Below are 15,711 nucleotides of genomic sequence, written 5' to 3' on the forward strand. Positions count from 1 at the left end.
CAAGAGGCGTGGCGTAAAAAAATATTTGTTTAATAATATATTTAAAAAAAACCATTAAAAACTAGTCATGTTAGCAAGATTTTGCTTTGCTTTTTAAACTAGCTTTAAATCTATTACTGTTATTTTCGTTCACTCCAGATTCATGTTCCACTTCAGTGGCGTGATTGTCAACGTGAAAGTGGCGAAGTGTTTTAACATTAATTCGACTCTGCCTAACCTGAACTGTTATGAGTGTACAAACTTGAAAGAAATTGTTTCAACGTTGCTACGAATAGTAGCCAATTGAGAAACTGTTTTAAAGTAAACAAAATGAAACAAACGATAACATTCATTAGTAATGTCGAACATTGCAGTATACCTGTTTTTATTGGAAAATATTCCAGGTAAGTTTTTGTATTTTTTATTTGTTCTTCCATAGTGGGCAGAGAGAATGTGAATAAGGCGTTGAGGTGCGTCACTCAACACGCTATGTCTGTGAAGGTGAAAAACAATTTTACCGTTAAAATCTGAACCTTTAGTAAGCCAGAAATGGCCTGATTTTATATAATCTGGCAGTTTCCCTTGATATATCTATACTTATTTGTGAGTAGGTGTGCTTAATATATCGTTGTATAATGATTTGATTTCAATTTCAGGCTTTGAAAATATTTTAAGTTTATCGTTATCCAATTTTACAAGTGAACAAATATCGCAATGCGATCCTATAAAGTCTAAAATGATATGGGAGCATAATATTAAAAAGAAATACACTACACTAAATACTATAACAAACGAATACAATATAAATAACTGGAAAAATCAAATTTATAATAAATTAAACGAAGAAAATAAACCAATGTTAAAATATTCACAAGATTTCAATAATAATAATAATAATGTACCAAATATGTATAATAATAGATACCCAGACAGACCGCCCTTTTTAGTTGCTATTTTTGAATCGTTTTTTAATATAACCGCGCAAACGTGTGCGGGATGTCTGATTTCATCTCAATATGTACTAACAGCGTCATTTTGTTTAGATTTATTAACTTGTACAATAAAAAATAGGTAATAATTAAACTTAATAAAATATTTTAATCATTAATTATGTTAATGCTTTAATTGTTTATAATTATTTTTATTTTAGCACAGATACACAAAAAACATCTTACACAATTATTGCTAACGCTAAAACTAATCCTCTTATCGATGGCACCGTACATAATGTTACGGAAGTAATATTAAACAAAAATTATGTAAACTACCTAAATGAAACGTTACTGAATCATCCGACGAATATTCGGAGGAAAATGTCTAATTTGGCGCTAATGAAAATAGAACCAGCCGTTAAAATAAAATCATTACATTTTTTTGAGGCTAAGCCAATATATGGTCTACGTGTTCGAATCTATGGATGGACTCTAACAAAGGTGTTAAGTTTTTCATTTTATGTATACCTTAGGCAAACCTTATATAGTACTTATTTGATAATATGTTAGTCCATATGTGTACCATTTTCAATAACGAAGTCCGCATTTGAGTATATACTGTGGAGAGAGACGAAAAAATATGCATTTATACGAGAGGAATTGAATTCACAATCATCGCGTTTAGTAAGTGAGACCCACAGTGTACTTCCATACATAGATATACTATAACATCAGTCATCAATCATATTCCATCGTGATATTTAACAAAAAATAAACAAGATTTTTTTGTTAATAAAAATATAGGTACAAGTAAGATAGGTAGGTAAGATACCAATATTTTTTTTAGTTAACATAACACTAATAATCTTAAACAAAACACTATTAAAATGATATTATAAAAATGTTTAAAGGATCCGAAATATATATTTTTGATAATAACTGTACATTTCAGGATGTATTAGGACAAGATGTTATGAAGACTGTATCTTTTGGAGCAAAGATAATCCATAATAAAAAATGTAAAAATACTAAGTATTTAAATGAAAAATATATAATATGTCTAATTTCTGAAAACAAAAAAGATGTAAATCAGGTAGTTAATGTTGATTATTATTCGACACATTCTTCTGTTAGATCGACTTCTCTTTCTTCTCTATCGCTTCTTTTATAACACACATCGCCTGACTGTAAATACGTCGGTTGTGGTTTGATTCCCTCTCATGGTAATGAATTATTTCCGTTTTTTCGAAGTACAAGACAAAGCGGGGGGTTGAGTTCTGCCACTCAAACGCCAAATTTTGTAACCTTAGTGTATTGAACACTATGGTTACTAAATTTGGGGATGCGCATTATAACACTAAGTACAAAGCGAGAAAGAAAAGAAAGAAGAAAGCGAGATGTAACACCCACATTCTTTCATTCTACCATGAAAAAAATATGAAAGAGAAATCGAGAAAACAAAAAGAAACTTCAAAAGATAATTAACATAATTACAATTAATTTTAACAGTACCTAGATCGAAAATGATTTTTTTAATAGATTTTTTGTTTTAGATAAATTCAGGTGGTCCGGTCGTTCTACATCACAGCGGAGCGTTACAACTGTTATCAGTTGCTGAGATAAAAGGGACGTTTGTTTTAGCGTATTCCCTAAAGCCTCATTACAATTGGATTTATAATACAATAAAGTAATTTATTATAACTAAACGCGAGTTTATTAAATTATTTCGACAAATGCATATTTTATCAGCTTCACGCTGTATCCCGCAGGGTAGGCAGAGGGAAACTAGTGTTAAGACACTCCGTACCCCACTTTTTGCTGAATTCTGAAGGCATTGCGTGTTGAGTGGCAGAACTCAGCGCCGCGTTTTGCCTCGACACCGGACTCTGAAATGTAAACGTAAATAAATATTTCACTTCCTCGAGTGGGGGTCGAACCCACAACCGTCGCGTTACAGTCACATCTTGTGCCGCTGCGCCACGACGACCTCGATATTTTATCATGTTGATAAAATCTAATAGCAGGTAGTAGGAACCTGAGAATTTATTGTTGAGACACTTCGTTGCCCCTTAAGACACTTCCGCTCTCCACTGTCTGCCAAATTTTAAAGACATTGTGTGTTGAGTGACGAGATTTAACGCCACGCTTTTTCTTATTATTAGGTAGAGATAGGAAATAAAAATATTCATTCCCCCATTTGCAGTCAGAGGCTGTGGCACTGCATCACGAGTCACGACTCTCTCTATTACTCTTTACTATTTAAATAATTTATACCTACTACGATAATTATTATTAGTCTAATTATCGGTAATTATTTTATATGATAGAGAATATCAAGAAATTGAAATACTTAAATAAATAAACAATACAAGATGGGTAAATTATGTTTCGTAAGATACATTGGTAGAGATTATTTTCATTTTCTCCTTCTAGTGTTAAGATACAGCTTCATTCAGTCTTCTTGTGAAATAAAGAACACTTCCTTTTCCCACTTACCCAATTTTGGAGGCGTTGTAGAGTGCGAAACTCAACGCCGCGATATGGTTTGTAAAAAGCAAGCTTTACAACTTTCTTTCTATATATGAAGTCGTTTAAAATATAAAGATATTTTTTACTCCAGTCCATTTTAAGGTTTACACGGTGAGTTTTATCTTAAGCGCTACACAAACGAGACAATACGACATTTCCAAAGCTATTAGCCCTAATTGAACACCTTTGTACTTATAATTACTTATCCGAATGTAGTTTAACGTCAGTTACGCGCTAATTGACGTCTTTTGACTTAACGCCTGATAGTTCTCTATGCAAATATATAGTACGTACCTATAATAAGCCCTTCTTAAAATGTTTGTATGTACCAGCAGGTACCTACATAATTATGAAATAGGTATATATGAAACTTCTTATTTATAGATTCATCTCACTCTACATTCCTAGAATTTTGTTGTAATGTACACACAACATAATAGGGGTAAACGACAAAGAAGAAGGAAAAGTATATTATATATTTTGGGGTTCATATTTTTTGTCAACATTCGTTAAATATTAGAGAATGATATACATATGTATACCATAGTATCATTCATCATCAATCATTTTATCATTTTTATAGATATCTATTCCTAATTCATAAAATTATTCCATGTAACAAACATACCTAATATCGTTGTATAGTTGAACTATCCTAATTATAATTAACAAATTACGTGAATTACCTCTTTCTATTATTTATTAAAACAAATAATATCTGTAAATGATATTATATATAAAGAATGAATTGATTTCCACCCATTGATCGCTGACTGCGCGTGCGCATCGCCAATTACTTAATTACTTTCACGCTTGCACAACAGCGCGTCGGTCGTAGCGGGACGCACACACTATTCATACGTAGTACGGACGTTACCCATTTATACACTTTCTTTTAGTCAATTATTCGTATCTAATGTCGAGGCCACTCGTGGCGCAGGGGCACAAGTGTGACTGTAATCGCGACAGGTCACGGTTTCGATTCCCACCTGAAGAAAATAAATATTTAATATTTTAATTTCTTCCTTCGATCAATTATACCCGTATAATTGATCGAAGATTTCTTCGCTCTGGAGTCGAGGCGAGTGTCTTAAAATTAAGGGTTTCCTTTGCATACTCTTCTATGTGCGGGATAAATTTTGAAGCTGTTCGTATGTAATATGGAAATATGTGAATATTGCGGAATCGATTCCCAATTGCAGGAATTAATTAGTTTCATTTCCTTGCTCCGGCAACAAGGCAAAGCGCGGCGTTGAGTTCCGACACTGAGCATAGTAAGTAGTGGGAACTTAGTGCTAAGTCACTCCGCTCCCCAGTTTCTGCCTAATTATTTACTTGCTCAATCAAAGAGAGAATATTAAACATCATTTAAATATAGTATTTTGCCCGAGTGCGAAACGAACTGGCAATCATCGCGCTTACAGTCACGCCAAGAACAGATAGTAGCTTAGGTTATTGACGAAACGTTTTTAATTGAATGGACACTCCATTGAGTAATAAATGTCGCTCTTATATCCATTCCCATTAGCTCCATTTTAACTAGACCAATTAAAAACTCGGTAAAAATGAAAATAAAATAAAATATTCAACGAGAAATTTGTAATCTTGACCGTGAATATGACTGTTATGAAAATTTATTAAATTATTCATATTACCTACTTATTGTTTATCTCTTCACTGAGGTGTACAAAATGTCTTAATGATAATAAAGTGGATGTTTATATACTTCGGCAAATAGCAGGGAAGGCAGAGAGTAGTTTCTCTATGTGTCATGACACTCTCTTCTCTACATTCTGTCAGATTTCTAGACATTGCATATTGACTTATAAAATTTAAGTATAGTCCTGGCGTAGGAACTCAGCGCCTGACTAAGCACGATGCTTGTAGGTTCGAGTTCCACTTGGGGATTATTTATTTTCATTTCGTTTCTCTGGTTACATCTTTACAAGACAAAGCGCTGCTGAGCACTACCGCTCAACGTAACGTTTCAAAAATAAAGCAGTGCTTGGGGGGCGGTGTCTTAACACTAGACAGGACCGCCAGAGAGTCCAGAGAGACAGAGAGACACTCTGCCTACCACGTTATTTGCAGGATGTAGAGTGAAACTAGAAATAGCATTTTTTACTATCTATTAACTTAATTTAGTTGAATTTTGGAAGTCGCTGATACTGTTTTGAGGTCACTTTCACAAACAGCCGCAGGATATTTGAACCATACATGATAAAACATCGGTCTACTTCTGCTTCAGACATCGTTTAGAGTTCTGCCGCTAATATAAAAATATACTAAAGATGATTTGCTTGTGACGCACATAGCAGAATAGGCAGAGGGCATTTGGGAACCTAGTTAAGACAAATCAAAGTATAAATAAATATAATAAATATTTCGTTTCGTTGAGTTGGAATCGAACCCACAACCTGTCGCGGTTACAGTCGCAATGCCACGAGTGGCCCCTCCGTAGATTTCATCAAAATCTTTATTAGTTTAGGGTAATATTTATTCATACATGAATCCAGTGCATATAACATGTTTTAAAAAATTGTAATAGCAACATCAAGTGAAGACGGAGACTTCTCTCACTATAAAAACATATTTCTATCTCTTACAGAAAAGACGTATAGAAATTATAATTTCGCTAAAAACTTAAACACAAGGCGCTCTACCTTAATGTGCTCTATTCTATTGGGTTCGAGGTCGATCTGAATATTTTGAATCATGCGAACAAATATCCACTGCATGTAAAACACTTCATTTATAATACAAATCTATGTATTAAGTTTAATTTGCATTTTAAAGATTTCTAACAGCACGTGTGCTCGCACAAAACGAATCTAATAAGATACTCTGTTTCTCTATGTTCGCTCAATTTTCTAGACATTAAATATAAATACTTAGTGGCGCAACCCAACGCCGCGCTTTATTTTGTGACCAGAGCGAGAAAATCAAAATATGTCTTAGTCCCGAATGGAAATCAAACTCTTAACCGTGTCGCGTTCACAGAGCATAACGTCTGCTCTGCCACTGCGCCACGAGCTCTAAATAAAATAAATATAAAATTTATTATTAGAACAAATAACGAAAGAAACGTAATTATTACAAGATAAAAGTAAATAAAACCAAAAATGACATAATTTCCATTTGACATAACAAAATTCCATCAATTTGACAAATCGAACGTTACAAGTGAAATTGGCGTGACGTCATCGAAGAAAGTGGCCACAACTCAACAGTCCACACTCCACACTCCACAGCACAGACAGACCGCGGACTCAGTCGGCGGCAAACCGGCGGCGAGGCGACATGGTCGCATGATGTCGATCCAGCGGATAGTATACGCGGCCCGAGCTGCCAGGGACGCTCTCACCAGAGCCGCCCCGATGGCAGATGCTTTGATAAAGTCTTTAATATCAGTTATTGTGATATGCTGTATCGCGGTGTCATCTCCTCAGTCGGCGTCGGCGAAGCCATTTGCGTTCAGCTTCCCGGCGAGCTGGTCGTTAGCTGGTCTTGTGGGCAGTGTGGGCGCCAGGTCGGAGGTGGAGAAGAGAGATGCTGGAGTGAAACCCTATACGGGGAGAAGAATTGCTAATGATACTCTTCGCATGATCTATTATCATGATCAGACGGTGGCTGTGGTGGAGCTTGGGGAAGAGAAGCTGCTACTCAACTGTGAACTCATTGAAACTTTGTAAGTATTTTTTTAAATATATAGGTTTTTTTTATTTTATTTCTTTTTATATGTATTTTTTGTAATAAGTTTCGTTTATAGCTTCGCTATCTTGTGAAACAGTAAACGTAAGTATTGGCCATAAAATTTTCCAATTTCCGTTTAAATAAATAAGAACAAAAGAGTTTTTCTTTTCCATTTATATTTTCTTATAAAGTGTCTGTTGAGATTAAAGTAATGTTACAATATGTAAATAGTTTAAGCGTAGCGGTCGCTTCACGGGATACTGCTTTAGTTCAATGCATTCTTGTATATTGAATTGAAAAATGAAAAATAACATAACATTATGTTTGAAATGTATAATAAGTGAAACTACTAATTCGTCATGAAGCATGCTAAATTAAACTAAAGCTGTAGTAACGAGGCAAAGAGCGGCAATGAGTTCTGAAACTCAAAACGCAACACCTTGAAAAAGAAGAAATGAAAGTGTCTTACTGGGAACGGAGTGTGAAACACAGAGTTCCCAGGCTCCCTCTGCCTACCCTGCAACTTACGGGATAAAGTTAATATCCCGTAAGTTAAACGGTTAAGTTAAAAAGATATTAAGAATAAAAACATATGAGGTAATTATGGTTAACAGGTTCAAAATGATTGAATGAATTTATGATGTGATTTAATAGTGGGTTAATACTCGGAGGGCGGAAAAGGAGTGATCTGTAAAAAAAAGCAACCTGTTTTTAGTATATCAGGGTGGAAAGAGGTAATCTAGTGTTAAAACACTCCGCTCCGCGCTTGACAGCCAACGTCGTCCAAATTTCGAGACATTGTTTCGACGCGTGTTAAGTGGCGCTATTTCAACACCGTTCTACGTCTTTTACCAGATTGAGAAAATGAATATATGTAGAAATCGAATACACAATCGTCACAAACAGTCAAAAGCTATGCCGCTATACTACGATGGCCTCATAACGTAATTATATTATAGCAATAATAATAACAAACAATACCCAGCTACTTCTAGAATTTAACAGGTCCTTGCCCCGATGTAGATCCACCGAATTTAAATACCTAAGTATTATACATATATCATGATCAATTGTATCTGTCACCAACGCGGTAGTGTCAGAAAGTGGACTCTAAGATGTCGTTATAGGTACCTCTCGTTCAGTACAGTGTCATATAAAAGTTTGCCATTCGCGAATATGTGGCGGATGTTCCGATTAAGGTTGACTGTAAATGGCTACGACTATTGGTGTTTGGAAAGTGTTTCAGCCTATTTTATATTATATTCGCTTACTTGCATATATTATATATATATGTATATATATATATTATATATATTATTTATAATATCCATTAAACTTTGAATGATGTCTGTGTGTGTCGTCGTTCTAGAATCTTTTATGCTTTAGTGGACAAAAGTTAAACTATTCACGTACTTGACCAAGATCTCTTAAAAGATTTCGTGTCGCCATTGACTGCAGCGTGCTTAGAATTTCAAAGAGGTACACATGTATATTCATATATATATTTATTTATTTCTTTGCAGCCGTCGTTGCGTAGCCCACTGCGCTACGAGGGCTCCATGTGTAGCGACAAATATAAATATTTTCCACCATGAGAATCCATAATGTTTTCGTTAAGTTAGACTGTAATTCCAATTTGGCTATAGCGTAGTGTAATTTGTTTTATTCTTGTGCAAGATATTGTTTCATGACAACGAACTTCTATCCTTCATCGATTGTAGTTTATTTGACTCCACGTCATTGATATTTGTCACGTTTTATAGTCATATTATTGATTATTTTTTTGATTATTTTAACTTCAGGCTTTGTAAATCAAGGCAGGCGATCAGAATGAACGTCAGTAATGTAATTCCTTCCGTTTTCTATCTGAATTTGAAACATTTTGTTTTTTTATTATAAACATTTTTGATTATAAATAATATTTAAGAAAAAATATATACAAAAATACCTTGGTGACAGTATGTCTAGTTTGCCTGTAGTGCAAAGTGCGTTTAGTGTCGCAGGTTCGAGGTCATCGTCGGTGTATACACGTGTGTCACGCTCTAGTTACAAATATAATCGAGTTTTTTTTATCTAATTTGTATCGTGCGTTGTTTGTGATGTGTCCTGGTCCATTGCATTATATGGTTATGCATAACATTAACACCACCTACTCTTTCTGGCTGCGGCAGTGTTTCCACTTCGATACGACCTGGGCACCTTCAAAAAGCGCATCTATCTCTGCGTGTACCTCCTCTGGTGTTACTCGGGGTCGTGGGCGGCGGTGATTACTTACCATTTTGTATCTTAGTAGAGACTGTAAAACATATTTTGTGCGCGGTGCGGTGTCCGGAAACATTCGGGTACACTAGACACTTGGACAAAGTATTCAAGGGCATAATTAGTCAATATTTTATACAATTGGAGACACTCCATACCATGGAGTAAGCCTATCTATCTACACCTCAAAATAGCGTAAAAGTTTAGCATCGCTTCGACTCAGTGTGCATAGGTAAATATCGTTTATTTTTATTTTCAGGCACTTTATTTATACATAGCTTTACACACTAGAAAAGCCTTTAATATCATATTAGGTAAAAATTTTTTTTTTTAAATTTTCATTATCTATGTAAAGTGAAAAATAAAAAAAACGCTTGGTTGAGTTCTGCTAAGCAACAAATCCGGCGAAAGTGAGGAATGAGAATTCTCTGTTTCCTTCTGCCAGCAATAGTTCAGTGTAACTAGGCTCCCAATCTTCGGCTTAAGTTGATATTGTCAACAAGATACAACTATTTATATTTTTTAGTTTATACTGAGTTATATTACTTTTATTCGTTAAGTACTTCCACAGAATTGATGGCTTAATAGTTCCATTTAAAAAGTCATTACACTAGTACATAGTTAAATTATAGGTTCTGTCTCTTTCTTTTCCCAAGGATACGATAGGATAGAAAATTTAAACTTTTTTCAAACTTATAAATTTGTCTTTTATAAATACCTCTTACAAGATTCGAATTGGTGACCCTCACCGCTGAAGTGAAATTTCTTTGATAACGTATTTTAAAATAAAACAATCTATGTGCCTATATGTTCGTTTGGCCCTTTTCTTAAGGACCGGGATAAAGTGTCGAGCTAAAACAATACATCTACAATCTCTCGGAGATGATGGATGGATCTCTCTTTTAATCAACGAAATCAAAACATTCAGCCGTTTATACTTTATTTCGCCACTTCTTGTATGAAATTCGGAGCGTGAACGAAACCAGTAGGATCCATGCTCTTGTTGGCCTAGAGTGCTGAAATTTGGCAAGAAGTGAGTACTCGCAATATAGATAAATGAAATATATCACAAAAATTAACCTTTTATGCCACAAATTAATATTTAATCTATATATATAAAATCGAAAGGTCACTCACTCATCACGAAATGTCAGAAACTACATGTGCTAGGAATCTCAAATTTTGCAAAGGAGTTATTTATAGGACGTAGGTGCTCGCTAAGACGGGAATTTGCAATATTTGACTTCTAAGGGGTTGTTTTTGGGGTTGAAAGTTTGTATGAAACTTCGTTACTACAAATGCTAGGAGTCTCAAATTTTGCATGGACGTCACTTATAGGATGTAGGTACTCATGGAGACAGAAATTAATAATAACGTAGTTCACGCAGGCAAAGCCGCGGGCGGGCCGCTAGTTAAAAATAATTGTAGGTATACTTTGGTAAGGAAGCCTCGTCGCGCGGCCCCAACTCACACTTGACCGTTCTTTTTTTCCCCTACATATCTAAATTTAATATTCTATACCACTATAGAGCAAGCAAAAGGTTAATAAACAAAAAAAATAGTTTAAATTTGAAGTGATTTAATCGAACTGTTGATACTCTCACTTTCGTTAGACCTTTCTATATTGTTATACATATATTGACCTTTCTATATAGTTCTTTAACATTTTAAACTTAAAGAAAGATGTTTCTAGATATTGATATAATGTAAGTTATAATGTAACTTTATATTTTTTCTTTCCTTTCTATTTTATGGAGAAGTAGCATGGTATGTGGAGATCATAAGTGTTTTATTATTAGGCAGACAACTTCGAATCTACGGCGGCGCAGTGGCAGCATCTTCATTTAAAAAATTAAATTTAGCTTCCTCTGCCTTGATTACTATGCGAAAAAAACGTGATGCTGCTTTTATATGCTGCTATTATATATTTAGTTTTAGTATTTTTTACATTTTGTTTTAGTATGCTCCCTTCTGCGAACCGCCAACAATTGCGTATACAGGTGCGCTGGTTCCTCTGCGCCACGATATTTACAGAGTAATAAGTAATTACATTCTAAAATAACCGTCTACAACTAAACTAATATTTCGCAATAAAAATATATAGATACGTAATTAGATGTAATAGATTAGATATTTAGAACGCCTATAAGCGGAGACCTGTCAAAGATACAAGGACGAATTGATTCTAGACTCAGATCGTTGGAGCACATTCTATTGAACAACTCATGTAACTTGTATAAGTGGTCACTTTTAGTGCCGTATTTGTAAAGCCATTTTTAAGTTATGTTCAGAATTGAAATTTATGGTTTAAAATTTAAATTGGTGTATATACCTACGATGTAAATATTTATTATTAATATATACATATACAACATTATTATAACCTTTAATTTAAACTTATTAATAAGGTTTAAATTACGACGTTGGCAAATTACAATAGATCAAATTTTGGCGGAAAATGGGAACGAAGTGACTTATCACCAGATTTTCTCTGCCTACCCTGCTAAACAGGTTGCGTGTTAAACGGCGGACGAGAACGAGAAAATGAAAATAATTTAAATACAATCATTCGCCTTAATGAAGATGGAACCCATAACTGTCGCTTTTACATCGAAACGCCTGTTTCACTGCGCCACGATGGCTTCAATAAATATATCGTGTAGATAAACACAAAATAAATAGAATATATTTATAGATAAAACAATTTACAGTATTTTACAATTTTCTATATAATAAAGTATTTATGCACGCAATCATTGTGCATTTATTTGTTTGTGAGTAATTGTGGGGCGATAGTTCGCGTGAGCGTCGCATTGTCTAACGACATAATGGCTGTATGTTTGTTTGTTTTAGCCTTTCTTCTGTCACTGTCAACAATAAGTGACATATCAATAAATGACGAATGTAGATTATAAATCTATTGTCTATTGTTTTTTTTAAATAAGCAAGAGTCAATAATAAAACATGTTGTTATAATGTTTGAACTAGGCCAGCCTATCATCTATTTATACTTTATCAGTTCATTATATTAGATTTTGAAATTTATTGCTTAAATGTAAACTTTTCAGTTTTCTTCCTAAATTAGTACTACCTGTAGACACTAGCTGCCGAATTTCATAATTCTAGGTTAACCAGAAGTACCCTATGAATTTTGATTCCCTCGATAGTGTCGAAATACGCGTTTTTTGGTATATAAATGGCCATATCTTTTTTTTAAGTAAATATAGAAAAAAAAAACATTTTTTTAGGAAATTACGGGGCCGTAGATATGAGTATATGGTTTGAATGTCCACTCGATATCTCCAAGAGTTCCTGAGTTAAAGGCTCTTCACAGACAGACGGATAATAAAGTGATCTTACTAGGGTTCCTTTTTTTCTTAAAAGGTATGGAACTTAGGGTTCCATATTAGAGATAGATTTTCTGTAGGTATATTCATATAATTTCAGTATAAATTCTGTCTAATTTGTCATACATTACCTACTTGTACGTATGCACATATACATAAATAAAATACTAAAATCTTCTCATTACTTTTTTAAACTGGTAGCTTTATCTCACGCAACCAGCAATGCTATCAGCATTGCATGTCTTTTATGAAATTGCTTCAATCATTACAATCTTACTTAATATTCGTACTATGTAATCACATCACCAGCAATGGATGTTTCTAACCAACACTTAAATAACTCGATCTTGTAATAAAAGATGGACAGACCTAACTGCTGCAGTGCTAACACTCTGTTTTACCCATTTTGCGTCCAATTTTAGAGCCATTGCGGGTTGGTAGGTGGAACTAGACGCCGCGCTTTATCTTGGCACCAGAGTGAGGAAATGAAAATAATTCATTGAATGGAAATCGAATCTACACCCGTCGCGTTTACAATCAGTAATCTGTGCAACTATCAATATTAATTCGAATCAAACTATCAAATTAGTCTTCTATCTTCCAACGAACAAACACAAATCTTAAGGATGTTGCGAATGAAAAAAGCCTTAAAATAACGGAAGACATGACAATAGCTCAGTCAGAGTGTCGTATCGTTCACAAAGCGAGCAATTGTGTGCGCTCGTACGGAGTCGGGCGACGAGGCGGGTGACGCGGCGGGCGTCGGGTGACCGGTGACGGCCAATTGTCCACCCATTGTGGACACTATACCCTACGCTGCATGACACTTGAGGAAAGTTTTGGTTTTGATGAAACATCTCTTTTTAATTGACTTCTGTAAACGGAGAAGGTTATCAATTCGACAACATAAGCTTTAAGTCGTGAAGAGGAAAATCCCGTTTTTTCGGGTTTTTTTAGGAATTTCGAGAAATTCTAGCTTCTTGTTCTCTTACACTCTCTTATCTGGGTCATAATCAGAAAAGTGGACATTTTCGAATTCGTAACGTAACTGATAAGTAACAACACTGATAAAGTTTGTTACGAAACTGATGACATAAGGCATTATACACAATAAAATAACAATATTATATGAATAAAACTATTGTTTTTTTTATTTAATGAGACACAGATCAAAACTTTAAAGGTTCAATCGTTGAATTAACAGATTATAAATGTAAGAAGAAAACATAACAAAGTGAGAATATTAACAATATAATAATGCTAGTTCGTAACGTAATAAACTTATATTTCTAGTTAGAGATCACAAAGTTAATGATAAAATTAAATTCAATTTAAAATATATCAAAATTTGAGTCGTTATCATTGGAATTAAGTTTAATTCTTTGTAAGTGTTTATTCCGCATATCTTCATATTTAATAGGATTGGTCTTTTTAAGACGTTCTCTATATCTAAAAAAAAAAAGCATTTGTTTCAGCATTTGACATAGGAGCTTACGCTTACTGAAAATACAAAAATATATATCAAAAAATAATAATCACAAAATCACAACTAATTTCAGAAAGAATGAAAATAAATTTTAACTAAATCGGTTCAGCTGTTTCTGAGATTAGCGTGCACAAACACATAGACAAACAAGCAAACAAGCAAAAAAACTTAAAAATCATTATTTTTGGTTACTTTACGTTATGAAAAGTCACTAATAGTTTTTTTCATATGCCAGCAATTTTTTTTTCTTATATACATATCTTCCATATACAAGCACCGGTTCGATAAAATTTTATTATAAATATATATAAGAAAACATTGGTACCGTAATTGTGAACTAGGCTTCATATTTTCTCAGTTTCGTTACGTAACGAAATATAACGAAATTGAGAATGAAGTCTGAGAAATTCTAACCTTTTTAAATATTTGCTCATAAGCCACGTGTTGCATGTGCAAGCACTAACGTTCTTTTTTGAGATTTTGTAAAAAGAAGCAAATAACGTAAACAAGAAAACGAAATTATAGAATACTTACCAAAATAAAAGCCGTTTATAACCCTGAGATGTAATTTTACGCATTCCCTCTAAATCATTTGAACCCCTCAACTGCTGCGAGAACACTACTTGTTGTAGCTACGACAGCATTGACTTTTTGAATTATGGTGCCACAACAAAAAATAATATTAAACACCATCCAAAAAAATTGCATTCATAATTTAATTGTACGTTACTAGCCCTGAGTAACGAAAAGACAATATTTTGGGACAAATTTACTTAACTAATATATATTATTTATTAAATTATGTATCAATAAAAATAGTTCTATTTGATATTATGCATAATGTAAAGTAATATAAACATATCTGAAATCAAATAAAACCATAAATATTCGTAACAAATTAATTTTTAAAAAGTAAAGTGGTGAATGGGACACGAAAAATTGTATGGAAGCATTTTGAAAAGTTTTTTGCAACTAACAAAAAATACTATTAAAAGCCTTAATACATTTAAAATATTACAAAAATCTTTAAGTTAATAAGTAAATTTATCTTAAATGGCAAAATATTTAAATTATCTTTAAAATTGTATTTTTAAAACGCATTCAAAGTAGCGGGACAAGAAAAGACACAAAATGTGCACTTTTTCTGATTATGACCCATCTACCTATATGCCAAATTTCAACTTTCTTGGTCCAGTATCTACTTTTATATTACATTGATAGTAGGACGCAGTGTCCCATTACAAGCCATCCAATAGATTTTTCGTGCAATTTTTGGGACATTTCCTGTTGAATTAGAGCTAGAAAACTAATTCTCTCCCGATACGAATCATATCTATAACTTAAGTAACTTATTGTGGTCATTTAACATACCTACTATATAAGAAATACCTATCATTGGAGAGGCCATCGTCAAGTAAAGTCCTATAGAAAGCGGCAACAGCAAAGTGAAATAGTTAGCTAATTACTTATTAACGACCCGCGTACT

The 15,711-nt window shown here is 33.7% G+C and overlaps 2 protein-coding genes across 4 annotated transcripts in view; both read left to right on the forward strand.

Annotated features, from left to right (window-relative positions):
- The first annotated feature begins 160 nt into the window (after positions 1-160).
- On the forward strand, positions 161-2,617 carry LOC146534188 (uncharacterized). Of its 2 annotated transcripts, XM_085194672.1 has the most exons (5): positions 188-383; positions 636-1,050; positions 1,130-1,412; positions 1,864-2,004; positions 2,465-2,617. In XM_085194672.1, exons 1-5 carry the CDS (start codon positions 338-340, stop codon positions 2,600-2,602), a joined length of 1,023 nt encoding a protein of 340 aa, XP_085050798.1. In that variant the 5' UTR covers positions 188-337; the 3' UTR covers positions 2,603-2,617. The 2 variants fall into 2 exon arrangements, with proteins under 2 accessions (XP_085050799.1, XP_085050798.1); XM_085194673.1 differs by lacking the exon at positions 636-1,050 and having other exon boundaries at positions 161-383.
- A 4,075-nt stretch (positions 2,618-6,692) lies between these two features.
- Positions 6,693-15,711, forward strand: part of LOC146534189 (uncharacterized) — a 33,093-nt gene continuing 24,074 nt past the window's right edge. For both annotated transcript variants that reach the window (XM_085195369.1, XM_085195370.1), the window contains exon 1: positions 6,693-7,128. In XM_085195369.1, the coding sequence (XP_085051495.1) occupies positions 6,749-7,128 (380 nt within the window). In that variant the 5' untranslated portion in view covers positions 6,693-6,748. The remainder of the gene's footprint in view (positions 7,129-15,711) is intronic.

This window comes from Heliconius melpomene, chromosome 12, assembly GCF_056956725.1.
Source record: "Heliconius melpomene rosina isolate 202511_hmr_F chromosome 12, ASM5695672v1, whole genome shotgun sequence".
Classification (NCBI taxonomy): Eukaryota; Metazoa; Arthropoda; class Insecta; order Lepidoptera; family Nymphalidae; genus Heliconius; species Heliconius melpomene.